The 27,632-nt window shown below is 37.7% G+C and overlaps 1 protein-coding gene across 1 annotated transcript in view; it reads right to left on the reverse strand.

Moving 5' to 3' along the window:
• Nucleotides 1-26,796, reverse strand: part of BUB1B (BUB1 mitotic checkpoint serine/threonine kinase B) — a 51,916-nt gene extending 25,120 nt beyond the window's left edge. The window contains exons 1-8 of the mRNA XM_030318511.2: nucleotides 26,534-26,796; nucleotides 23,823-23,969; nucleotides 16,578-16,637; nucleotides 16,007-16,151; nucleotides 10,555-10,751; nucleotides 2,571-2,740; nucleotides 1,247-1,461; nucleotides 983-1,074 (exon numbers count right to left, since the gene is read on the reverse strand). Of these exons, the coding sequence (XP_030174371.1) occupies nucleotides 983-1,074; nucleotides 1,247-1,461; nucleotides 2,571-2,740; nucleotides 10,555-10,751; nucleotides 16,007-16,151; nucleotides 16,578-16,637; nucleotides 23,823-23,969; nucleotides 26,534-26,568 (1,061 nt within the window). The 5' untranslated portion in view covers nucleotides 26,569-26,796. The remainder of the gene's footprint in view (nucleotides 1-982; nucleotides 1,075-1,246; nucleotides 1,462-2,570; nucleotides 2,741-10,554; nucleotides 10,752-16,006; nucleotides 16,152-16,577; nucleotides 16,638-23,822; nucleotides 23,970-26,533) is intronic.
• Between the last annotated feature and the right edge of the window lie 836 nt (nucleotides 26,797-27,632).

Below are 27,632 nucleotides of genomic sequence, written 5' to 3' on the forward strand. Positions count from 1 at the left end.
CACACTGATGCAAGATGTTAATAGGCAGAATTGTGTGCAGGGTTGAGGAGGAAGTACATGGGAATGCTGTACAATTTTTCTATAAATCTAAGCTTAAAAAATAACATCTACTCATTTTTTTAAAAAGTGTAAAACTTCGGGGCACCTGGGTGGTTCAGTCAGTTGAGAGTCCAATTTCAGCTCAGGTCATGATCTCGCAGTTTGTGAGTTCAAGCCCCACAATTGGGCTTGCTGCTGTCAGCACAGAGCCCACTTTGGATCCTCTGTCCCCTCTCTCTGCCCCTCTCCCACGTGTGCTGTCTCAAAAATAAATAAACATTTAAAAAATTTAAAAAAATAATAAATAAAAAGTGTAAAATTTTATTCTGAAAACTATGAAACACTGTTGAAAGAAATGAAAGAAGATATAAATAAGAGATATACCATGTCCATGGATCTGAAGATTTAATATTATTAAGATGGCAATATTCATTAAATTGATCTACAGATTCAGAACACAATCTATATCACAATCCCAGCTGGCTATTTTGCAGAAATTACCAAGATGATCCTAAAATTCAAATGGAATTGCAAGGGGACCAGAATGGTCAAAACAATCTTTAAAAAAAAAAAAAAATAAGGGGGAGCCTGGGTGGCTCGCTCAGTTGGTTAAGTGCTGGACTTAGGGTCAGGTCATGATCTCACAGTTCGTGGGTTTTGAGCCCCACGTCGGGCTCTGGGATGCCAGCTCAGAGCCTGGAGACTGTTTTGGATTCTGTATCTCCCTCTCTCTCTGTCCCTCCCCCGCTTGCTCTCTTATCTCTCTCTCTCTCTCTCTCTCAAAAATAAATATATAAACATTAAAAAAAAAAAAAGAAAGAAAACAAAATGTGTCTGGTTACTTTCATCTCCACAAAGAAGGAAATCCCCTTGGGAACCAAGATAGGTGTCCCTGCTCACTGTTAATAATTTCCACCTCAAAATGTCTGGAAATCAAACTCACATAACTGGCTGTTGTGCAGTTTCTTCAACATATGGAGTAAAACTGGGAAGCAGAGAAGGTACTGCTGTCACAGAAGCCGTACTGCCACGAGTCTGGCAATGCAGAAGAAAATGAAAATTACCATAGTGTTCCATTCTAACACAATATATGCAGACCATGCCTAATTATTCAAGAGGAATTAAAAGAGATGCTGAAACTACTTCTCTACTCAAAATGTGAAGTCTGTGTTATGTGTGCAAATACACTGGATCCAAAAGTCCTTACCCTGTATTCCAAAGGCCTGTCTGTGTTCCATGGGCCTGCTTGCAGCTCGTTCTCCTTGGCCCTGGACACAGGGCGTGCTATCCACGGCTGAGCTGCAGGCTTAGACAACTCTGCTCTAGAGGCTTCATCAGCATTTTCATCAAAAATAGTAACTCTGGAATTACTTTGCATCTGTTGAGGAACTGGATTTTGGAGTCCTCTGTTCTGGTTTGGAGCTAGGAGAAAAACATTAAAACTTTAAGTAAAATCTTTAATTATCAATCTAGATGCCAGATAAAGTATACCCAATCATTCCTCAAATCAAGGTGATTACTTCTACTACCATAGAAACAAAGAGATTTTTTTAAATAATAATATTTTAAAACCTTAAATGAATCAAATTACTAACTTTTGAATCCATTCTGTTTGTTACTTATACTGTCCCTCCTTTCCCTCACTTCCAATCTTTTATTTATAGATATTTTAAAAAATTCTACCTCTTCCTTCAGTCACCATTCTAACATTGTCTAGTTTTCTCAGAGATTAACCTAACCTAAATTGTCATTTTTCAATTTAAAATGTTTCTCTCAATGCAAATAAGCTGCAATGTGCTGAATCTAGAGAAGACAAATTAGCCCATTTATTAGTGGTGCTCTCTGTTATGGGGTTCTTTATTACAACCAAGCTTCAGTATGATCTGGATGAAATATTCTTTAGGTCTATATACTCCCTATACACTAATTCTAGGATACATTTTGAATAATGGTAAGTTAATACCAGGAAAGGGGTTAGAGATTTTTCAAAATTCTGGTCTATAGGTCTAACTGCTATAAATGTAGGAAAAGCTTATTGCTCTCTATACTTTCTGCCCAATTTTGCTGTAAATCTAAAACTTCCCTAAACGTAGTGAATTAAAAAAAAAAAAAAAAAAAAAAAAGCCCATGGTTAATCATCTTTACGTGCACAAAGGAGAGTCTAATTTCTGGCCCCCAAAAAGCTTGAAGACCATATTAACACATTCTCTGAGGCTTTGGTTTTATGTAAGTTTAATTTGACAATACTAGCTATATTATTGAATATCTTCTTTCAACTAACAACTCAAGTTCAGAAACTCTTGATGCTTCCTATATATTAGGTTTTTCTTAATTAAGACACAAAATTGCTGACATGTTTTGGTTTTACTGCATACTGTAATCTCAGCTCTCTGAAGACTTCCTTCTTTTTGCTACCTAGTATTCAGAAAACTAGGACAGTATCCACATATATATTTATACGTTATCTCTTTACATAATTTGCCCACCACCCGAGACTAAGAGCTTCCCATAATAACACTTAACAAACTTACCCTTGAGAGCACCTCCTACACGGCTGATTGGAGCTCTAGCTGTCTTTTTCCCTTTGCTTTTTAGTTCAGCCAGTGTGCTTCGTTGTGGTACAGAAGATCCAAATACTTCCTCTTCCTCTTCTTTCTCAAGTGCCAACACAGTTTGCCGAGACACTCGAGCTTGAAATTGTCTAAAGTAAGAGAATGGACAATTAACTCTTGGGGAGATGAACACTACCCACAGAATCAAATATCTAACTTGTTAAAACAAGGGAGAAGAAATATAGAGGAATAGCCCACAGAAAATGTTTATTATGTCAGAAATAAAGAAAGCTACCTTGAAATCAGAGAGAAGGTTTGGAATAGAATGGTTTAGCCTCCCCTTTAAATGTCCAAGTTTGACCAATTAGCATACTCTGAAGTGCACCATTAGGTTGATGTGAGGATCAGAGCAGGGTGACTAAGATTAAAGAATTTATTAAAATCAGAGTTCCCCATCAACATTTTATTACAGAGCTTACACTTACAAATTATTGCAAGTGTAAATGAACACCCATATACTCCTCACCTAGATTCACCAACTGTTAACATCTTGCCACATCTATTTTGTCACTGTCTATGTCTCTTTCTCTCTCTATGCACACTCTCCCCTCTATACCATTTTTTCCTAAACCATATCAAATAAAGATGTATCCCACATGACATTTTACTTTAGCAAAGCTGGCAGAAGTTTGAAGATTAAACTTCCTGTCCTGCTGCCAAAGCCTTAAGTATTATCAAAAGAGTTTAAAAAGAAAAAATAAAAAAACAAAAAATATAGAATAAACTGAGAGTACTGGCCAAAATGGAGTAAGGCCATGGTAGCCTCTCTCTCACTGGGTAGAATTTAAAACTCTAAACAAACTACAAAAAAAGCAACTGAGGCTTCTGCAAAGTAAACAAAAGCAAGTGGACTGTAGAGAGGAGTCAAACTTGAAGAAACAACCCACACAGGGTTGTTTCCTGTTTTTTTTTTTTTTCTTCTTCTTTTTTCTCTTGTGGTTTAAAATTGTTGCCATGATGGTGTGGGAAGCTAAAACCTCATCTTTCTGGCCAGAATACTTGGAAAAGGGGACTCTGCGGGCCAATGAATGTGGGAGAGATATTAGAGAGGATGAACTCAAGAAGGGGATCTCCTAATTCTCTACATGAATTGGCACAAGCCCTGGACTCAGTTCTGAGCTATGTATGCACAGGGCAGGCCCCAAGCAGCACAGAAAAGGCTTTGAGGACTGAACTATGATATAAACCATGACCCAAGTCCTAGACTAACCCCTGAGCAGCCTACACATGGGATAGACCCAAAGGTCTTGAAAACTGAACAATGGAACCACTATCTACATAAGAAAGAACTTAGGATATCTGAAGGTTGGTTGCCTTCTAAGACAAAAGTATCAACGTTCTCCAGAGAATATCAACCAACAGAACTCAGAGTCTAATAACATAGTATCAGGATCAATGTCCAGGATATAATCCAAAATTACCTGACAGACCAAGAACCAGTAAAATGTGATCAATTCTCAAAGGAAAAGGCAAGCAACACATATCAATATCAAGATAACCTAGGTGCTGGGAATTTTCACATAGAGATTTAAAAGCAGTTATTATAACAATGCTCCATGAGATAAAGGTAAAAATATTTGAAAGGAATAAAAAAAACAGAAGTTCTCAGCAGAGACACAGAAACTATAAAAAAGAATCAAATGGAGAATTTAGACCTGAAAAACACATTATGTGAAATAAAAAAATTACTGGATGGACTCAATATCAGACTGGAGATGGCTGAGGAAAGAGTAAATGAACCTGAAGACAAATCAATAAAAACTAGCCACTCTGAAGAACAGAAAGAAAAAAGGTTAAAAAATTAAAAACTAAAACAACAAAAAAGACAGCTTCAGGGACCTATGGAACAATATCAAAAGGTCTAATATATGTGTGATTGAAGTCCCAGAAAAAGAGATATAGTAAGTACAGAAAAAAACATTTTTAAAGAAGGGCTAAAAATTTTTAAAATTTTGTAAAAGGCATACATTTATAAATTCAAAAAGCTCAGTAAACCCCAAATGGATTAAATGCAAGGGTAATCACACCTAGACACACCATAATCAAATTTCTGAATAATAATGTTAAAAGCAAAAATCTTAAATGCACCCAGAGAAAATCAACACAATACATATAGAGAAGGAACCAATCAAATGACCACAGATTTCTCATCAGAAATCATGCAGTCCAGAAGACAGTGCAACAACATCTTTAAAATACCAAAAGAAAAGAACTGTTGACCCAGAATTCTACATCCATTGGAAATATCCTTTAGGAATTAAAATGAAATGAAGACATTCTTAGATGAAGAAAAACTAAGGGAATTTATTGGCCATAGGCTCACTCTAAATGAATGGCCAAACATCTTTGGGCTAAAGAGAAATTACACTAGAGGAGAACTTGGGGCTTCAGGAATGAAGAAAGAGAAATGATACATACAAAAGACCATTTTCCTCCAAAGTTCTTTAAAATATGTAAGGCTGTTGAAAGCAAAAATTATAACATTGTCTAGTGGGGTTTTCAGTGTATTTAGATGTAATAATACATATGACAAGTGTATCAAAAAAGTGGGGAAGATAAAGGGACCTATATGGTTATAAAGCTTCTATATTTTACTTGAAGTGGTAATATATAACCTCTGAGCAGACTATTAGAGGTTACGCATGTTTATAATATACCCTGGAGCAACCACTAAAAAAATAGTAACAGACAAAAAAGCCAATAAAATAAATTAAAATGAAATATTAAAAAATATTCAGACAATCCAAAAGAAGGCAGGAAATGGGCAATAGAGGAAGGAATAAAAGAGAACAAATTGGAAACAAATAATAAAATAATAGATCTAAATCCAACAAAATTAATAATTGAAGTAAATGTTCTAAACACACCATTTAAAAACAGACACTGTGAGAGCTGAGAAACAAGACTCAACTACTTGCTGTGTATAAGAAACCCACTTTAAATAGAAAGACATAGATAAGATAAAAATTAAAGAAAATCCATACAAAAGCCTGTATCATGAATGTTTGCAGCAGTATTTCACAAAAGCCAAAAAATGGAAACTATCTAAATGCTCATTAATGAATGAATGGGTAAACAAAATCTGGTCTATCCACAGAATGACATATTACTGAGCAATAAAAAGGAATAAAATATTAATATATAATACAACTATGTTCATCAATGATGAATATACTGGGATGAACCTTCAAAAGATTAGGCTAAGTGAAAGAAGCCAGTCACAAAAGACTACATAATGCAGGATTCCATTATGTGCAATGCCTAGAATAGGCAAACCTAGAGACAGAAAGCAGGTAAATGGTTGCCTGGAAGTGGGTGAGAGGGAATAGGGAGTGACTGCAAATGAGTATGGGGTTCATGTTGGGGTGTTAAAAATGTTCTAAAATTAGATTGTGGTGATGGTCACACAAGTCTAAAACTGTTAAAAAAAAAAAAGAAAAGAAAGAGAAATGATATATCATATAAACAAAGAAAGCCAGAGTAGCTATATTAATAGCAGACCAAGAAGACTTCAAAGTGTATATAACCAAGGATAAAGATACTGTAGTTATTATATCATGATAAAGGGATCAATTCTAAATATGTATCCTTCAGAACTTCAAAATATATAAAGCAAAAAAATGGGACTTAAAGAAGAGACAAATTCACAATAAAAGGGAATTCAAAATTCTTCTCCGAATAACTGACAGAATAAGTAGAAAATCAGCAAGGAAACAGAAGACCACAACAGACCTAAATAACATTTAAAAAACATTACATTGCCAAACAGCACAAAACACATATTTTTCAAGTGTCCATGGAATATTCACCAATGACAGACCATATTCTGGGCCATACGACAAAACTTAATAAATTAAAAAAAACTGAAAACATACAAATTATGTTCTCTAACCATAATGGAATTAAACTAGAAATCAGTAACAGAGAGACATCTGAAAAATCTCTGAATATTTCTTAATTAAATTTATATACTTTTAAATAACCCACAGGTCAAAGGGACAACATAAGGGAAATCAGAAATTTTTGAGCTGAGTGAAAATAAAAATACAGTATTGTATCAAAATTTGTGGGGGATAGCTAAAGCAGTGCTTGAAAAGAAATTTTTTATATTAGAAAAGAAAGATCTAGATCAGTTGATCTAACTTGTCACCTTATACTAGAAAAAGAGCAAGTTAAACTCAAAGAAAGCACAAAGAAGGAAATAATAAAGAGGAGAAATGAATAAAAATAAGAAGAGAAAGCTAATTGAGAAAAAGCAATAAAACCAAAGCTGGTTCTCTAAAAAGATCAATAAAATCGATAAACTTCTAGCCAGACTAGGAGAAAAAGGAGAAGACACAATTACCAATATCAAGAATGAAAGAGGGGAGGTCACTACATAACCTACAGGCATTAAAAAGAAAATAAAGGAATACTATAAACAACTCTATGCTCATAAACTCATAGATGAAACGAACCAATTCCTCAAACACAAATACTACCATGGGGTGCCTGGGTGGCTCAGTCAGTTAAGCATGCCACTTCAGCTCAGGTCACAATCCATTTGAGAGTTTGAGCCCCCCACATAAGGCTCTGCACTGCTCTCTGCCCCTCCCCCCCAAAACACTTTCAAAGCTTACTCAAAGAAATCAAAGATCTAAATAAAAGGAGAACTATACCAAATTCATGCTCAATGCTAATCAAAATCCCAGAAAGCGGATTCTAAAATTTGTACAGAAAGTCAAAGGAACTCTAGTTATTTATTTATTTAAAAAAAATTTTTTTTTAATGTTTATTTATTTTTGAGAGAGAGAGAGAGAGAGCATAAGCAGGGGAGGGGCAGAGAGAGAGCGAGACACAGAATCCAAAGCAGTCTCCAGGCCCTGAGCTGTCAGCACAGAGCCCGACACAGGGCTCGAATTCACAAACCATGGGATCATGACCTGAGCCAAAGTCCTATGCTCAACCGACTGAGCCACCCAGGCGCCCCTAGGAACTCTAGTTAAAAAGAAGCTAAAAATGGGGCGCCTGGGTGGCGCAGTCGGTTAAGCGTCCAACTTCAGCCAGGTCACGATCTCGCGGTCTGTGGGTTCGAGCTCCGCGTCAGGCTCTGGGCTGATGGCTCAGAGCCTGGAGCCTGTTTCCGATTCTGTGTCTCCCTCTCTCTCTGCCCCTCCCCCGTTCATGCTCTGTCTCTCTCTGTCCCAAAAATAAATAAACGTTGAAAAAAAAAATTAAAAAAAAAAAAAAGAAGCTAAAAGAAGAACAAAGTTGGAGGTCTCCTGTTATTTGATTTCTAGACTTACAAATAAAACTACAGTAATCTAGATACTGTGATATACACTAATGAATACATAAATCAAAAGAACAAAATAGAGAAACGGAAATAACTGCACAAACATAATTTTTTAATGTCAAATATAAGTTTTTTAAATGTTTACTTGAGAGAGAGCGCGCACATGCATGCACACTGGAGCACAAGCACAAGCAGGGAAGGGGCAGAGGGAAAGAGAGAATCGCAAGCAGGCTCTGCACTGCCAGCACAGAGCGCTCTGTAGGGCTCCATTCCACAAACAGTGAAATCATGACCCTAGCCAAAGTGGAACATTTAACCGGCTGAGCCACCCAGGCACCCCTCAAATATGATTACGACACAGGTGTAAAGTCAATTCAATGGAGAAAGTCTTTTCAACAAGGGGCACAAGAACAAATGGAGGTTCATATGCAAAAAAAGAATCTTGATCAATACCTTATACAAAAATTAACTCAAAATGGATCAGAGATCTGTATGTAAAAAGTAAAACTATAAGAATTTCAAGATGAAAATAAACTATGGGACTACATCAAAATAAAAAGCTTTTGCACAGCAAAGGAAACCATCAAAAAACAAAAAGGCAACCTATTGAATGGGAGAAGATATTTGCAAATGACATCTCCAATAAAGGGTTAATATCCAAAATATATACAAAAATTTATAGAACTCAATACCAAAAAAACAAACATTCTGATTTTAAAATGGGCATAGGACCTGAATAGACATTTTTCCAAAGATATATAGATGGCCAACAGACACATGGAAAGACAGTCAACATCACTCAGCATCAGAAAAAATGCAAATCAGGGGCGCCTGGGTGGCTCAGTTGGTTAAGCGTCTGACTTCGGCTAAGGGCATGATCTCACGGTTCGTGAGTTCGAGCCACGAACCTGCTTCAGACTCTGTCTATGTCTCTGTCTCTCTCTCTCTGCCCTTCCTCCGCTCATGCTCTGTCTCTCAAAAATAAATAGACAAAAAAAAAAAAAAAAAAAGAAAAATGCAAATCAAAACCACAATGAGATATCACCTGACACTTGTCAGAATGGCTAAATTCAAAAAGACAAGAAATAAAAGTGTTGATGACAATGTGGAGAAAAAGGAACCCTCCCACACTGTTGGTGGGAATGTAAATAAGTATAGCCACTGTGGAAAACAGTATGGAGGTTCCTCAAAAAATTAGCCACAAAAATGCCATACAGTCCAATAATTTCACTTCTGGGTGTTTATTTACCCAAAGGAAATGAAAATATTAATTCGAAAGGATATATGCACACCTATGTTTATTGCAGCATTATTTACAATAGCCAAGAAATAGAAGGCAACCTAAATGTCTATTGATAGACAAATAGATAAGGAAGGTATATATATATATATATATATATATATATATATATATATATATATATATAATGGATTGCAAAGCCATAAAAAAGCATGATGGTGCCACTGATACAACATGGATGGACCTACAGCCTATTATGCTAAGTGATCTAAGTCAGACTGAGAAAGAGAAATACCGTATGATTCCACTCATGTGGAATCTAAAAGAAAAAAAAAAGATCAAACAAATAGCAGAATCAGACCTATAAATACAGAGAACAAACTGATGGCTGCCAGAGGAGAACAAACTGATGGCTGCCAGTTGGGGGAAAGGGGGAAATGGGTGAGAGGGAGACACAGGCTTCCAGTTATGTAATGAATAAGTCATGGGAATAAAAGGTACAGCATAAGAAATACAGTCAATACTATTATAATGGCTTTGTATGGAGAGCTACGGTAACTATACTTGCAGTGAGCACAGCATAAGGTATAAATTTGTCCTATGTTATACACCTGAAACTAATGTAACATTGTGTATCAACTATATTCAAATAAAAAAAATTTTTTTTTAAACTTCAAGATGAAAACTTAGGAGAAAATCTTTGCAACTTTTTGCTAAACAGAGCTCTCAGACATACCAAGAGCATGATCCATACAAAAAAATAATTTCTTTTCTTTTCTTTTAAATAATTGATTTTAGAATTCTCCGAAATTAAAAACTTTTGTTCTATAAAACACCGTTAAGAAAAAACATAGTCAACAGTTAATTTGGGAGAAAAGATTTACAAGTCACATATCTAACAAAAGACTGGTATTCAGACTATACATATAAAATCCATCTTTAAAGTAGAACCAATTTAATAACTGAAATGCATTATGCTAAATGAAAGCAGACACACTCAAAACGCCACACATACTATATGATGCAATGTATATGATATCACGGAAAAGGCAAAACTACTGGGCTGGAAAACAGATCAGTGGTTACCAGGGATTGGGAGTGAGCCTAAGTGTGGAACTACAAAGGGAGAGCATAAAGAAATTCTATGGAGCAATGGAACTATTGGATATTTTGGTCACAGTAATGGTTACATGTCCCTATTCAATTGTGAAAACTATACACCAAACAAATTTTACTATATGTTAAACAAAAAATATTTAAATAGATCTTTTAAAAAATTAAATAGTAACTAAGTAAACTTGCCATGGGGAGCATTTTATTCAGATGCAAAAACAACTATTTATATTTATTAGTTTTAAAGAGTAAAGACAAGCTCCAGAGAAGTTTACCGGTGCTGTGACTGCAGTCGTTCCAGTGGCTCAGCCTTCTGTTGAATCCCTTCCTGAAATATCTTATCTGCTTTCTTAAAGTTTTCTCTAGCTTCATATTCTTCGGCCCATGAGATATAGAACTGAGCAAGTGAAACACCAATCCCTTGGTTGTGTAAGTAACTGTACATATCCAGAGGCTCAATGCATAAATGCCCCTGTAACAAATTAAAAGCATTACTAGTTAACCAATTTCTATTCATTTACTGTCTATTATGTGCTAAAAAAATCACTGGCATTACTATATGTAGTTTCTGCATTGAAAAAATATGTATTTGTTATAACGTTATAAGGGCTATACTGGGAAGACCTAAAAAGTAGACAGAAGAGATTAATTTGTAAGAAAAAAGGATGAGAAGACTTAAGAAGGTATGACATTTGAGTGTGGCCCTCAAGGAGGAATAGACTTGATGGGTATTGAGGAGGGCACCTTTTGGGATGAGCACTGGGTGTTGTATGGAAACCAATTTGTCAATAAATTTCATATATAAAAAAAAAAATAAAAAATAAAGATTCCACAGTTGCAAAATCAGAAAAAAAAAAAAAAAAAAGGAGGAATAGACTTATATCTGGTAGAAAATGGCAATGGAAAGGCATTCCAGACAGAGAAAATAGTATAAGCAAAGACAGAGAAGACTAAAAGTTTGTGGGGATCAGACAAGACAGGAGTTTGGGAAAAAAAGGTGTGACAGGTCTTAAATGTCAAGCTAATCGATTTTAAATTTACCTGATACCCAATGCATGTGTGTTCCGGTGGGAGAACTATAAGCAAAGGAATGATATGGTCAAATCTGCATTTTACAAGCCATCTTTTAAGACCAGCTATAATGTAGACAATTCTAGTAGTAAGAAGGTGGGGGAACATGTCAATAAAAATCCTGTACCATTAACAGTTTGACATATTTTCTTCAGTCTTTTTTTCCCTTAAGGAAAAAAAAGGAACATATATCATTTTAAATAGCATAAAAGGATTTTTATCATTTATAAAGTTTTTTTTTTTATTTTTTTTTTTAAAAATTTTTTTTTTTTCAACGTTTATTTATTTTTGGGACAGAGAGAGACAGAGCATGAACGGGGGAGGGGCAGAGAGAGAGGGAGACACAGAACCGGAAACAGGCTCCAGGCTCCGAGCCATCAGCCCAGAGCCCGACGCGGGGCTCGAACTCCCGGACCGCGAGATCGTGACCTGGCTGAAGTCGGACGCTTAACCGACTGCGCCACCCAGGCGCCCCTATCATTTATAAAGTTTTAATCATAAGGAAATTTTAATTCCACTTAGCAGTTCAGGGTTCATTTTCCCATGCTTCTGCTTACTCTTTATCACTTTCAGATGGATGAATAATGTTCTATCTAGTAATCTTCCATCATTTAACCATTCCCCTATTTTTTGGATATACAGCTTCTACTTTACCCAGATAGAAAATAATTCTATGACAAATATCTTTTTTTAAAATATTTTCTTTTAAGTCTATTTGAGAGACAGAGAGAGTGAGAGAGAGAGAAAAAGAGAGAGAGAGAGCGAGAGCAGAGCATATGCAATTGGGAGAAGGGCAGAGAGAGAGAAGGAGAGAGAGAATCCCAAGCAGGCTCTGCACTGCCAGCACAGAGCCTGATGTGGGGCCTGAACCAACAAACCATGAGACAATGACCTGAGCTGAAATTAAGAGTCAGAGGCTTAACTGACTGAGCCCCCACACCCACTGGGCGCCCCTGTAACAAATATCTTCATGCACACCACCTTTCATGTTTTATATTATTCCCTTAAGATAAATTTCTAGAAGTAGAACTATGTTAAAAAGTAACAAATTGCTTTCTAAAAGGGTTATACAAATTTAAAATGCTAGTAATTATTCCCAAATACTAATTTCACAGAAAATACCTATTTTAAGTTTCTAATTTCATATAAAAATGGCATTTCAGTGTTCTAATTAGGAATTCTTATACTGCTAAGGAGGCTAACATTTTCTCCTGTTTATTTACTAAATATAGTTTCTCTCATCTCTCCTGATTGTCTGGCCTAGGTTAAGTCCTCATTCTATGTATTCCCTTCTACACAACTCGATAGTTCTCTCTTTCTCTTTTGTGACAATTAAATGCTTAACATCTGTCTTTCCCATAAAGTAGGCTCCACAAAGGCACAAAACATTGCTATCCACTATATCTCCAGTTCCTAACCAGGGTCTGGTAGAAAAAGGTTGAATAAATGAAATGCTCCACTTATATCTTTGACAAAAACAATTAATATTTTATAGTTTAGTTTTGTAGTAAGTCAGTAAATGGAGTTCTCTGCTTATCCCAATTAGTGATGTTTTCCCATATGTGATGGTGATTCAAGCAAAGTTATAATTCTGAATATGTTATCAGTATCAGATCTGGTCCTTGATATCTGTTACTACATAAATAAAGGTTAACATTGACTGCACTTGTTAATGGCTTTCTGAATAGCTCTGGTTCAGCATAAAACAGCCAATAAAGATCAGGTTATTCCAGAGTGCTGAATGAGATCACTTAAGAAATAACAGAAATAAAAGGACCACATGGTTAGATTAATATATCCAAAAGTTAAATAAATCTTTTTGGTAACCCCTAACAAGCCAACTAAAACAATTTTATACTTTTAACTCAAAATCCTGGATATTTTCTAAGAACAAATTTTTCCTTAGCTAGATTGTAGTCATTCCTTATAAAAATAACTCTTGGAGTGGAGAAAGTTTTCTGCAAAGCAAAAGAAAGGAGAAGAGTGAAGAACCTAACTGTTACTCCTCTTGACCATAAGGGAAAAAATAAAAACAGCAAAATAGATTAATATGCTTGCTAACTATCTACTATGTTCCAATTATTGCTGATCATTTGAATATGAGGGGTGTCTAGACCAGTACTTCTCAGACTAGACTGCCTGTGGTAAAGGGGCCAGTTTCGGTGTGTGTGTGTTTAAAGTTTCCATTCCATTGTTGACTGGTATTTTTAAAAATTACAATAGAAATAGAAGTCACTAGAAAAATGATGATGTGTTTGGATGTTGTGGTAATGTCAAATTTGTTAACCAAACCTCTAAATGCTTATTCGGAACTTTTATCTTGAACACTCCACGGACCATTCTTTCAGTAGCACTGGTCTAGACTATGCTGTTTATGTTATGACAATGCCATTACTCTTTAGTACCAGCACCAGGTTAGCATTTACGAACATAAAAATTATTCCAATTGTTACTTTTAATAGTTCCAAGTAAATATAATCATAGAATCCTAGGATTAAGAGTTACTTTAGAGATTTATCTAGTCCAAACCTTTAATAAATCACACATAAGAACATTATATAAGTTAAGAGTATTATATAGGATAGAATGAAAAACAAAATCCATCAGCATGCTACCAGGGACCATAGTCCCCATGCTAACAAATCTGTTTAGCATTCTTTGGATATCATCCTTTGTCATAAATTCCTATCACTGATATTTCTAAGATAATTTCTCCAACTTGTCAATAATGACGCCAAAATATGTCAAATGTCCTATGGAAACCAAGATAGAGTATGCCTTCAGGATTTACCTAATTTCCTTTATTAGTAATATTTGAAGGTTTTTTTAAAATTTCTTTTTAGTGTTTATTTTTGAGAGGAAGAGAGAGAGCGCAAGTGGGGAGTGGCAGAGAGGAGAGAGGAAGACACAGAATCTGAAACAGGCTCCAGGCTCTGAGCTGTCAGCACAGAGCCCAGTGCAGGGCTTGAACTTGGGAACAGCAGGTCATGACCTGAGCTGAAGTCGGATGCTTAACCAGCTGAGACACCCAGGTGCCCCTGAACATTTTTTTTTTTAATGTTTATTTATTTTTGAGAGAGAGAGAGAGATAGAGCACAAGTGGAGGATGCTTAACCTACTGAGCCACTTAGGAGTCCCTATATGAAGTTTAAGATAAGCTCTCAAGAGATATGTTTTAGCCAGAAATTTTATCAATTTTAAATGTCAGTGTTTTATATTATAATGCTTGTTGTAAATATTCTATTATTTTGAATTATTTAGTGTTATAGAATTATCTATTTTTATAGATTTTTATTATTATTATTTTTTGTAGAGAGAATGCACAAGTGGGAGAGGGGAACAGAGAGAGAGAAAGAAAGAGAAAGAGAGAGAGAGAGAGAGAGAGAGAGAGAGAGAGAGAATCTTAAGCAGACTTCATGCTCAGCATGAAGCCTGACGTGAGGCTCGTTCCCATGACCCTAGGATCATGACCTGAGCTGAAATCAAGAGTCAGATGCTCAACTGACTGAGCCACGCCTATTTTTTATTTTTATTTATTTAAGTTTATTTATTTATTTTGAGAGAGTCCATGTACAAGAAGAGGAGGGGCAGAGAGACAGGGAGAGAGAATCCCAAGCAGGCCCCATGCTATCAATGCAGAGCCCCATGTGGGGCTCGAACCCACAAACCACAAGATCATGACCTGAGCCAAAATCAAGAGTCAGATGCTCAACTGACTGAGCCACCCAGGTGGCCCCCTATTTTTATTTATTTATTTATTTATTTATTTATATTAATTTTTTCCCTATTTTTAATTTTTAATAATTTATTTTTATAAGTATCTAATTATCCATTATCTAGTTATCTATTATCTAACATTCTAGTCTAAATATTTATCACTTATTCTAATCTCTTTTAGGATAAAATCAATGAAGTAAATACCTAGGAAACCCACATCATTATTTTATTTGAAGATGTTTTCATAAAAAAATTTTCTAGATAAAAGAACTACATGTCAAATGAGACAGTACAAAGTGGTCAGGCAGATATTTTTGGATGTAGCAATATACTACATAAAAAACATTTACCTTTTTATGGTAATGATTCTCAAAAAGGAGACACAGGAATACCAGAATCACCTACAAAAACTTGTTCCCAAACAATCATGCTACTGCCATGTGTTGGCTCCCACACACCCTCCGCCCCAGCACAGTTGCATGGCCCTATGATCACTTTTAAAGGGGTAAAAAACCCTTACATTAAAATCTATCTTTAAATAGAGCCAAGTTAACAAACATTGAGTATTTTACTAAATGTTTAGTATCTATTAAATGGCTCAAGTGTTGCCATTTTCTGGTGTGTACCAGACAGCTCTAGAAAAAAATCTCTTGGTTTAATATTTTATTTTTTAAAATTTCCTTTAATATTTATTCATTTTTGAGAGACAGAGAGAGACAGAGTGTGAATGGGGGCGGGGCAGAGAGAGAGAGGGAGGCACAGAATCTGAAGCAGGCTCCAGGCTCTGAGCTGTCAGCACAGAGCCTGACGCGGGGCTCAAACCCACAAACTGCAGGATCATGACCTGAGCTGAAGTCGGCTGCTTAACTGACTAAGCCACCCAGGAGCCCCTCTTGGTTTAATATTTTAAACTCAGATGGCACTTGAGGAACGACTTACCAATTTGAGCCAGAGACTAAGAAATCGAGGATCATTATAGTACCGTTTTTCTCCTTGTAGTGCTTCAACAGCTCTTTCTAATAATGTTGACATATTACTCTCTTTCCCCCCCTGAGGATAGTTCTGCTCTGTCCAGTTAATATACCTGAATGGAAAGGAAAAAAATAATTTTAAAGTTTAATGTGTACTTTCGTTCTGGCACCAAGACCCATTCTTGACTTTCTTAGGCAGAAATATCTAATATATTGGAAGTATGTTTATTTAGAGGTCCTCAATGTCATGTCCTAAATCTATATCCCTCAAGCTTTACCACATATTGCTAACATATACCTCTGGGAAATAAAGAGGATGGGGAGAAAAAGGGTGTAGCTCTCAGCTGCCTGCCACAAAGTTGAAATTTCTTCAGTCCTGAATACCTCAAGAAGAAACAGTATGATTATTCTGTCTTTCCATGTCCCCAAGACACCACTTTGTACTCTGACATACTTCTGTATACCCTAATTTGAGAAGTATGGTCATAAGGACTCATTTGTTAAGTTTCTATTGCCCTTGTTAAATAAAAAAGACCCACCTATCCCAAACATCCAGAGGATCATTTCCAGTGTAAAATCGAATTTCAGATTCAAATGCCCTGAAATTTAAACAGAAAATGTTAGCATAAGCAATAGCGAGAACAGCCAAATAAATACGTCACACCTCCATTTTTATTAATTTTTTTAAGTGTTTAATATCAATTCAAATAACTGCACTGGAGTTTGAGGCTTTGTTAAATTGAAAGAAAAATAGAAATCATCAAGATTCTGCCAGATAACAAAACAGGAGGGACAAAACATGTAGAAATTAGATAAACAAATTCTAAGACAACATATCAAAAAACAGAATTACACAGCAGTAAAGCTCTGGAACAAGACTCCCCAGGTTCAAATGCAGCTCCACTCATCACTAGCAGAGTGACAATAAACAAGCTGTTTAAATTCTATTTTCAGTCTCTTCATCTGTAAAATGGGGATAATAATACAGAAACCCCCTCCTTTCTGTGTAGGGGGATACTTTCCAAGATACCCAATGGATGCCTGAAATCCAGGATACTTTCAAAACCTACATATATTTTGTTTCATTCCTGTACACACATACCTATGAATAAGTTCAATTTATAAATTAGGCATCGTAAGGGATTAACAACAACAATAACAAAATAGAACAATTACAACAATATACTATAATAAGAGTTATGTGAATGTGGTTTCTCTCTCAAAATATCTTATTGTTACTATGCTCATCTTTCATCTTCTTCCTGTGAGGATGTGAGATGATAAAATGCCAACATCATGAGATGAAGTGAGGGTAATGATGTAGGCACCGTAATGTAGCATTAGACTACTACTGACTTCTGACAATATGTCAGGAGGGTCATCGGATTCTGGACTGCAGTTGATAGTGAGTAAGTGAAACTGAGGAAAAGTGCAACTACAGAAAAGGCAGGACTACTGTAGCAACTATCTATCTTATTAGGTTGATTACTCTTAGTATAAAGTGCTTAGACAGAATAAGTACTCAATAAATGAGAGCTATTATTTTATATGTGTATAGTAGTATTGAACTAAACATACACACACACACACAAACATAGAAGTAAGAATTTTAAAGTAAAATTCCATGGGTAACATCAGTCAGAGAAGAATAATACCAATATGTATTTTGGGGAGTGCTTCAAAGAAAGCGTAAAATTTTACTTTGTAAAGATCTGGGAAAGGCAGGGCTAAGATTAAGTTAACACTGACCAGTTAGAACAGAGGGAAGTACTAGGTAATAAACCACACTTTAGATAAATGTTTCATCAATAATAGCTGTATAAAGGGTTATGTCAGAATTACAAAATAGTTCATGACACAAAGGAATTTATACTCCAATAAGAAAGACAAAGTATAGGGGCGCCTGCGTGGCTCGGTTGGTTGAGCATCCGACTCTGGCTCAGGTCATGATCTCAAGGTTCGTGGGTCCACGTTGGGCTTTGCACTAACGGCGTGGAGCCTGCTTCAGATTCTCGGTCTCCCTCTCTCTCTCTGCCCCTCCCCTACTCGCTCCCTCTGTCTCTCAAAAATAAACAAACATTAAAAATAAAAGACAAAGTATACAAATGAAAAATTAACCCACAATACAAAGTGGTATAGTATATTACAGTTGCCAAGAATGGAAAGTAAAGCCTTTGAGAAGCAAAAGGAGGTATCACAGAAGCAGCATCAGAAGGTGGGACTCTGAAGGAACCATAAAATTTCAAAGAAAAGTGGAGTTTTCCAAGAAATCAGCATTGAATAAAGTTGTAAAAGTGGGAGAGTTTATCAAGAGGAAATTGAGCTATAAGACAGTATTGTGAATAAGTGGAGATATCTGGAGAAGTAAGAAGGGCATGCTTTAAATGTAAATTTAGGGGCGCCTGGGTGGCGCAGTCGGTTAAGCGTCCGACTTCAGCCAGGTCACGATCTCCCGGTCCGTGAGTTTGAGCCCCGCGTCAGGCTCTGGGCTGATGGCTCGGAGCCTGGAGCCTGTTTCTGATTCTGTGTCTCCCTCTCTCTCTGCCCCTCCCCCGTTCATGCTCTGTCTCTCTCTATCCCAAAATAAATAAAAAACGTTGAAAAAAAATTTTTTTTTAAAATAAATATAAATTTAAAGACTTTGGATACCTGGCTGGCTCAGTTGAAAGAGCATGCAACACTTTATCTCAACGTTGTGAGTTCAAGCCCCTTGTTAGGCATACAGATTACCTTAAAAAAAAAAAAAAATTAAAAATAAAGACTTTGGGTTCCATCTGCTCAAGCTACTACTGACTCCTTAATTGGAGAATATCTTGGGGTGCCTGGGTGGCTCAGTCAGTTAAGCATCTGACCTCAGTTCAGGTCATGATCTTGTGGTTTGTGGGTTCAAGCCCCATGTCCAACTCTGTGATGACAGCTCGGAGCCTGGAGCCTCCTTCGGATTCTGTGTCTCCCTCTCTCCCTGCCTCTCCCACACTCTCACTCTCTCTTTCTCAAAAATAAAAATAAACATTAAAAAAAATAATTGGAGAATATCTTAAATATGATAAGTAAAGACTTCAAAAAGATCAATTAAGTAACATTTCAGGAATAAAAGAATTTATATAAGGAACTACAATTATGAAGCTAGTATGGTGATTTAAGTATGACATGATGACGGGATTACCTGCTGAAATGGTGAAAAAATAAAATCTAAGACACTACTGATAAATATCAGCAACCCTCCAAATTTCTCTATAGATGCAATGCAATCCAACTAAAATCTTACAAGGCTCTGTTCTTAAAACTGACAAGATTTTAAAATTTGTTTGGAAAAGCAAAGGACCTAAAATAGCCAAAACAAATTTAACAAAGAACAACAAACATTGGAGAACTCACTCTACCCTAAGTCAAGATTTACTATATAAAGCTAATCAAGACAATATGTAATTGGTGAAAGGATAAGCAATTAGATCAATGGAAGAGAATACAGTCCAGAAATATCCACACACATACAGTCAAATGATTTCTTTTTCACAAGGGCCCCAAACCAGTTCAGTGGGGAAAAAGAAAAAAAATCTCCTCAACAAATGGAGGCAGAACAACTAGAAATCCATATTGGGGGGTGGGGGGGTGGGCAGAAAGAACTTTTCCAGCCTTACAGTGTACACAAGGATAAATTTAAGATGAATCATAGACTGAAACATAAAAGGTAAAACAATAAAGCTACTAGAAGAAAACAGGAGAGTATCTTTGCAACTTTGGATCTTTGCAAAGATCTAAAGACACAAAAAAGCACTAACCATAAAAGAAAAACTAATTCATTAAGCTTAATCAAAATGAAAAATGTCTGCTCATCAAAAAACACCACTGAGAAAACAGGCAACCATGAACTGGAAGAAAATGTTTGCAACACATTATTTGATAAAAGTCTTGTACAGAGACTAGGTAAAGGTCTCCTGCAATCCAATTTTAAAACTGGGCAGAATGTCTGAACAAATACACCACAAAAGAGATTTAAAAGGCCAATAACTGGGGTGCCTGGGTGGCTCAGTTGGTTGAGCGTCAGACTCTTAATTTCGATTCGGGTCAGGATCCCAGTGTTGTGGGATCGAGCCCCTGTGTCAGGGTCCATGCTCAGTGTAGAGCTTAAGCATCTCTCTCTCTTTCCCTCTGCCCCTCTCCCCCAGTCATGCGTGCACTCTCTAGAAAGAAAGAAAAAAAGAGTAAAATCTATGATCTATTAATAAAAAAAAAGGCCAGTAACCATGAGAAAAAGTGCTCACCATCATTAATCACCAGGGAAATCACAAGTAAAACCATAATATTATTACAAACCCACCAAAATGGCTAAAATGAAAGACTGGCACCACCAAATACTGAAGTAGATTTGGAGAAGGCAAACTCTCATACATAGCTGACAGAAGTGTAAAATGTTATAAACTCTTTGGAAAACTCCCAGTTTCTTAAAAAGTTATACATTCATTTTATTTTTTAAGCTTATTTTTGAGAGTGAGAGTGCAGGCATATGGGGGAGGGACAGAGAGAGAGAGACTCCCAAGCAGGCTCCATGCTGTCAGCGCAGAGCCTGATGTGGGGCTCAAACCCATGAACCTCCAGATCATGACCTAAGCTGAAGTCCAATGCTTAACCAGCTGAGAAACCCAGGTGCCCCCAAAAGTTAAACATATTTATATGACCCATCAGTTTCAGTTCTGTTCTTTTTTTTTTTAATGTTTATTTTATTTTTTTTTTTAATTTTTTTTTCAACGTTTATTTATTTTTGGGACAGAGAGAGACAGAGCATGAACGGGGGAGGGGCAGAGAGAGAGGGAGACACAGAATCGGAAACAGGCTCCAGGCTCTGAGCCATCAGCCCAGAGCCTGACGCGGGGCTCGAACTCACGGACCGCGAGATCGTGACCTGGCTGAAGTTGGACGCTTAACCGACTGCGCCACCCAGGCGCCCCTTTAATGTTTATTTTTGAGAGAGCTGCATGCAGGGAAGGGGCAGGGGTGCAGGGGGGAGAGGGACAGAGGATCCGAAGCAGGCTCTGTGCTGACAGTAGCAAGCCTGATGAGGGGCTTGAACTCACAAACTGCGAGATCATGACCTGAGCCAAAGTCGGACTCTTAAACGACTGAGCCGCCCAAGCACCCCCCAACAGTTGTAAGAGAAATGAAAATCTATGTCCACAAAAATCCTTGTACAAGAATGTCCCCAGTAGCTTTATTCATGAAGCACAAAACTGTAAAGAATCGAATGTCCATCAATTAATAAATGGATAAACAAATGAAACACTACTCAGTAATAAAAAGGAACAATCTGATACATGCAACATGGAAAAGCCTAATAAAACATGCTGAGTGAAAGAAATGTATGACCTCATTTACATAAGCTTCTAGAATAAGCATCAAATGATGCTTATTCTATCATCTATGATGACAGAAATCTGATCATTGGTTTCTTCATGGGGGAGAGGAAGAACACTGATTGGGAATGGACATGAGAGAACTTTCAGAGGTAATAATGTTCTGTGGGTTGAAGTGCATGTCAAAACTGATTAAATGGTACACTTAAAAATCTGAGCATTCACAGCATGTAAATTATACTTTAAGAAAAAAAAATCCCAGACCTGAGAAACTGACTAAATATAATTTGGATGAGAGGGCAATGAGTAAGATCATTCAAGTGAGTTTTGGTACCATTAACCAAAATGGAGTAGAAGAAGGAAGATCATTTATAAGAGAAGTGATTCAGTATTTAATACATTAGTGATTATATGTTACGAGTAGATAAAAAGACATTTAGAAGGCAAATAAGAGATGTAAATAGCTGTTAAACAATCCCGGAAAATGTGAATATGTAAGGACACACAGGGCAATGAACAAAAGACTTAGGTAAAATGCAATAGGAAGCCAATAAGAAAAAAGGAAGGTTCGAGAAGTGGAAACACTAGTACAATATCACAGAAACCAGGAAGAAGAGTTAACAATACAACACCATAGTCTTTTGATACTTTTAAAGATCCAATGAGATGAATGAGGACATTCATTACATTATAACCCCAAATTTATGATAACTTGACTATGATGGCGAAATTTTTTTGTCAAAGATTCAAGGTAGGAAAGGATATTTTAGTTCACTTTTTTGAAAAAAGCTTATTTAGGAAAGTAAGTTCTATAGGTCCATTTGAATAATGTAGTACAGTTGACCCTTGAACCACATGGGTTTGAACTATGTGGGTTTATTTATATGGAGATGTTTTCCAAGTAAATAGTATATAGTGCTATAAATATATTTTCTCTTCTTTCTGATTTTCTTAACAACATATTCTTTTCTGTAGTTTACTTTATTGTAGTATAGTATATAATACATATACAAAATATGTGTTAACTGTTTATGTTATGTATCAGTAAAGCTTCCAGTCAACAGTAGGCTTTTATTTATTTATTTTTTTAAGTTTACTTATTTATTTTGGGGGTGGGGAGGGGGAAGGGCAGAGAGTGAGAGAGAGACAGAATCCCAAGCAGGCTCTGCACTGATAGTGAAGAGCCTGATGTGGGGCTCAATTCCACCAACAGTGAGATCATGACCTGAGCCAAAATCAAGAGTCAGATGCTTAACTGACTGAACCACCCAGATGCCCCAACAGTAGGCTTTTAATAAATTTTGGGGGAGTTGAAAGTTACAAATGGATTTTCTACCGCTTGGGGAGTCGGTGCCCCTAACCCCTGTGCTGTCCAACTGTAGTATTTTTTGGCTTTTCTTTTTTCAGAGTTTATTAAATCATCAATGAGACACTTTCTAGTATAAATTTAATTTCTTTCAGGTTTATATTTTTCTTTGGAGGTCACTATTTCTTTTTTGGCACATTCTCAAAAATACTTTCCTAGAAAGTTAAAGATTGAGTATACATACAAGATAGCAGATCCCCTCTCTCTGAGTACTCAAAATCCAAGGAAGCGATTTCTCTAACTGGTTATTATTAAAGAGTTAATTCTATTTAGGGATCCAGAATGACATGATACTTTTGGTAAATACTGTAATATGATACTTGCTTTACTTTGCTTCTCATTGTCCCCTGTATAAGATGTATCATTTTATTTTATTTTAAAAAAAATCTTTTTTAATATATTTTTTGAGAGAGACAGAGACAGCAAGCAGAGGAGAGGCAGAGAGAGAGAGGGAGATAGAGAATCCCAAGCAGGCTCCACACTATCAGCATGAAGCCCGATGCAGGACTCAAACTCACGAACTGTGAGATCATGACCTGAGCCGAAACCAAGAGTTGACACTTAATCGACTGAGCCACCCAGGTGCCTCAAGATGTATTTTTTTTTTTTAAGTTAATTTATTTATTTTGAGAGAGAGAGAGAACAGGGGAGAGACAGAGACAGGGAGGGAGACAGAGAATCCCAAGCAGGCTCCACACTGTCAGCACAGAGCCCAAAGTGAGTGGGGCACAATCTCATGAACCTCGAGATCATGACCTTAGCTAAAACCAAGAGTCAGAAGCTTAACCAACTGAGCCACCCAGACGCCCCAAGATGTACTTCTATTGATACAAAAGTTTGGCTGCTCCATAACATAATGAAATGAAATCCTATACTCTTGTTTGTAATCACACTCAGGGAGATCTTTAGATAGCTGTTGTGTGATGAAAAAGCAGGTGGAGAACAGATTCTCACACTATCAACTTTGAAAAGTACTCCTTATGCCAATCTGCATGGATCCACACCTACATTACTAACCACAGTTAGGGATGAATGATGACAGGTTCACCCCAAACCGTTCTACACACCGTTTCTGTTGCTGAAGAGTAGTGTTACAGGCAGATTCTTGCTGCGCCAATGCTCCCTGAAGCGTAGACATGATCCGCCCCTGCCTTAAGGGTTGGACATTTTCTTTACTCAGCTCCCACTCATCTCCCTCCAAAGACATGGCTTCACTGTGAAGAGAGAAACAAAAGCAATACTAATAACACATTATTGTATCACTAGATTATTATAAATGCTTTCAGATAAGTGATTATTCATGATCTTTGAGCTGAATATGGTGGGCTGGCACATTAGTAGTGTTCTTATACTCCTAAGCTTCTGAGCCTTTCTATGACCTGGTTTCCAAGTTTATGGCTGTAATATTGCCTAACGGAAAAGAGAATGTGACTAGGATACTGTGGACAGTTCTAAGAGTAAAGTTTAAGCCAGGAAGAAAAGAAGGGGAAAAAATTATAAATTTGGCAAGGTAGATAAAAAGCAGTTCTATGCTTACCACTAATGCATCATCCCATTTAAAGTTAGCAAATAGTTTGTTGAACTAACACCCCATGTTTCAACTGATGGCTTAAAACTAAAACTGGAATGAATATGTATTTCCCAGAGAGGGGACAAAGATACAATTTAGTGATCACAACTGGTCCCCACCACTCCAATTCTGTTAAGCCTGTTGATGGGGAAATTCCCACAAGTTTTTTGAAGGCAATCACCATAGGGGGTATGTGCTCTGAACTTCAGAGCTCTGCAATTGTCAGATAGAAGCCCACTTCTGGCTCTGGGACATCATCTCTGAGTTTAAAACTGAGAAACAGGAACTAATCCTCAAAATAAAATGAAAGTTATGTGTGACCTCAATCTAGATGAGAACTAAAGAAAGTAAACTGTGAGTGATTAATAATTTAGGTTGTAACTACTCACAACTTTTTAACTATATTGTGTGACTCCTATAAATGTAAGGGCTGTGCCATTTTGTTGATTTGTTGTTGTTTGTTTATTTATTTTGAGACAGAGAGAAAGAGTGCAAGCAGGGGAGGGAGAGGGGGACAGAGGATCTGAAGCAGGCTCTGTGCTGAGAGCAGAAAGCTGGATGTGGGGCTCAAACTCACGAACCTGAGATTGTGACCTGAGCTGAGGTTGGACCCTTAATTGACTGAGCCATCCAAGCACCCCAGCACGTCATTTAGTTTTCTATCCCCATGGTCTAATATAGGATCTGATGCTAGTAAGCACTGAATAAATGTTTGCTGAGTTCATCTGAAATTCTTCTCTGGATCGTGAAATAGCAATTAAACTATCTCAACTAATGTCCCAAACTGAGCTGGGACTGCTCCCATCCCTTCCTGCTCTTGTCTCTTCCCAGACCTGCTCCTCCCACAGTCTTCCTTCATCTCAAATAAATGGCACTTTCATTTTTCCAGTTACACAAGCCAAAAATCTCAGTGCCACCCTTAACGCCCCTCTCACTACCACCCTACCTCCAGTCAGTGAGCAAATCCTGTTGGCTCTACCTTCAAAACAGATCCAGGAACCAACCTCTCATCTCCACTGTCTCTAGTCTGGCTCAAGTTACCATCTTCTCTTGCCTGGATTATTTAAATAACCTCTTAACTGGTCTCCCTGCTTTCATCCTTTTCTGCCTTAAGTCTTTTCAACACTGTAGCCCACAATCCTATTTAAATCCATATCAGATCATGACTTCCCTCTGCTCAAAACCTTCCAGTGGCTTTCAAACCTGAGTAAAAGCCAAGTCCTTAGAATGCCTGCATCGTCACCTTCACCTTGTACTCTCCTGGCTCACTTGGCTCCAGCTACACTTGCCAGGTGCTGCTCCCTCCCCCAACCCTCACCCTCCAAATCTCTGTACTTCCCCCCAGATACACGCATGACTAGCTCTTGAGTTCCCTTCAAGTCTTGACCCAAATAAGACTTTCTTAGTGAGACTCCTGTTCAAAACTATCTAAAATTGCACCAACCCCCCTACTCCCCACCATTTTAGTTCTTCTAGGACTGACCATCTATCTTTTAGTTTATTGATCTTGGTTATTGTCTGTTGCTCCCACCTCAGAACTTAAATTTCACAAGGGCAGGGGTTTTTGTGTTTTTTTGTTTATTTGCCATACTAGCGCTTAGTAGGTGGTCAATAAGTATTTGTTGCATGAGTTAAAGAACCCTCCATATGGCATTTATCTAAGTATTGTGGACCCCATAACGAAAACGCATACAGAATTCCAACCTGGAAGAACTGATATATATTTAAATAAGGAAAAGTAGCAAGCATGCAAAGAAGGGCTTTTTAGATTTCTGACCATGCCATTGACATGGAAGCACCTACCACTTGTTGGGCACTTAGTTGGAGGCAGTTAATTTCACGGATACTTTGAATTCACCAGCATTTTCCATATTAAGACAAGTCCAAGGTCAAAGAGCTAGCAAAGGTCTGAGCTGAGAGACACAGACCACACTACAAATTCCAAGTTCCTTGTACCACTGGGGTCGCACAGCCACCTTAGCTTTGAAGCTGGGTGCGGCGGGGTTCTCACGTGCCCTCACCCCACTGAGGTTTTACCGGGGCTTCACATCCACCCCTTGCGACTCCAGCAGGAAGGAGGCTCCAGTCGGGCCCGCTCTTCTCCCGACCGTGTTCCCCTTGACTGCTCTTGATCTGGGCCTCTGACACCGACTAGATACCCTCGGGTCTCGCAGGCCCAGCTCCCGGCAGCCCTTCTCGCGTACCTACCTCAGAGCACCCCCTTCCTTCTTCATCGCCGCCATCCTGCATTCCGGGTTCAGGCCCTCGTCCTGCCGCAAGCCTTTTCTCAGGGCCGCAGAACGCCTGGGCTTCCTTCTGCAACCTGCCCTTAGAGATAATGAAGAGACAAGAAGGACAAAAGGGTGCACTTGACTCCTTCGCAAAGCAGCCACCTCAAACCCTCCAAGTTTCAAATTTAACGGTCCCGCGCGGACGACGTGAATACGCCCCTCCGTCCTTTCGTACTCGCGTCTTTCTCCCAAGGAATTCTGGGGCTTGTAGTTTAGCCCAGGTTTAGTCCACGCAGTCGCCATGCACAATGGGAGTTGTAGTTTCCGGGGAGTCTGTGGCTGCTCAGTCCGCGCAGGTAGAGGCGGTATAAATTGTCTGCGAGCGCTGTAAAGCCAGTTTCTGAACCGAGCGAGGGACACTTTAAGCACCAGAATTTCTTTGATGTTTTGAGCAAAGAGATATCTTTGAGTGCTTGCACTTGGATGGACTCTTCTGAGGTGGCTGGCCAGGCTGTGATCACCCTTGCTATCCGACTCAAGTTGCTCATATGTCCACAGCTTAGGGAGCTCTGACCCAGCTGTTTCGTGCCTAACCTTTGAATTTAGAAAAGCTGAACTCCAGTTCTGTAAAAATTATACCAAGTGTGCAGCCTTAGGCAAAGTCACATACTCTCTCTGACCTTCAAATTTCCTCATCTGTAATGTGATGCATTGCCTTTATTGCATAGTCCGCACACAGAAAATACAGCTATGCCTTGGCTGCCAAGGTTTGGCCTCTTTTACTCTTCAAGACACCAGCCTCCACTGGCATTGGACTCTTAGGCCCAGTTCCAGTTTCCTGAGGAAGAAAATATGGTGGGCTCAGTTGTGGCCAGGGGAGCGACCTTTTGAACAAACCCAGTACAGAGGAGTCCTCTTCCTGTGAACTTAGGGGTGGTGAGAGGTGGCCCTTCCTAGAGTGGGGAACTGGGAGTAGGTGTTCACTACTCCTTGCCTCTTGGTTCTCAGGTTTCTCCAACATTTTTTTTTAAGATTTTATTTTTAAGTAATCTCTACACCTAACATGGGGCTTGAAC

The sequence above is a fragment of the Lynx canadensis genome, chromosome B3 (assembly GCF_007474595.2).
Source record: "Lynx canadensis isolate LIC74 chromosome B3, mLynCan4.pri.v2, whole genome shotgun sequence".
Classification (NCBI taxonomy): Eukaryota; Metazoa; Chordata; class Mammalia; order Carnivora; family Felidae; genus Lynx; species Lynx canadensis.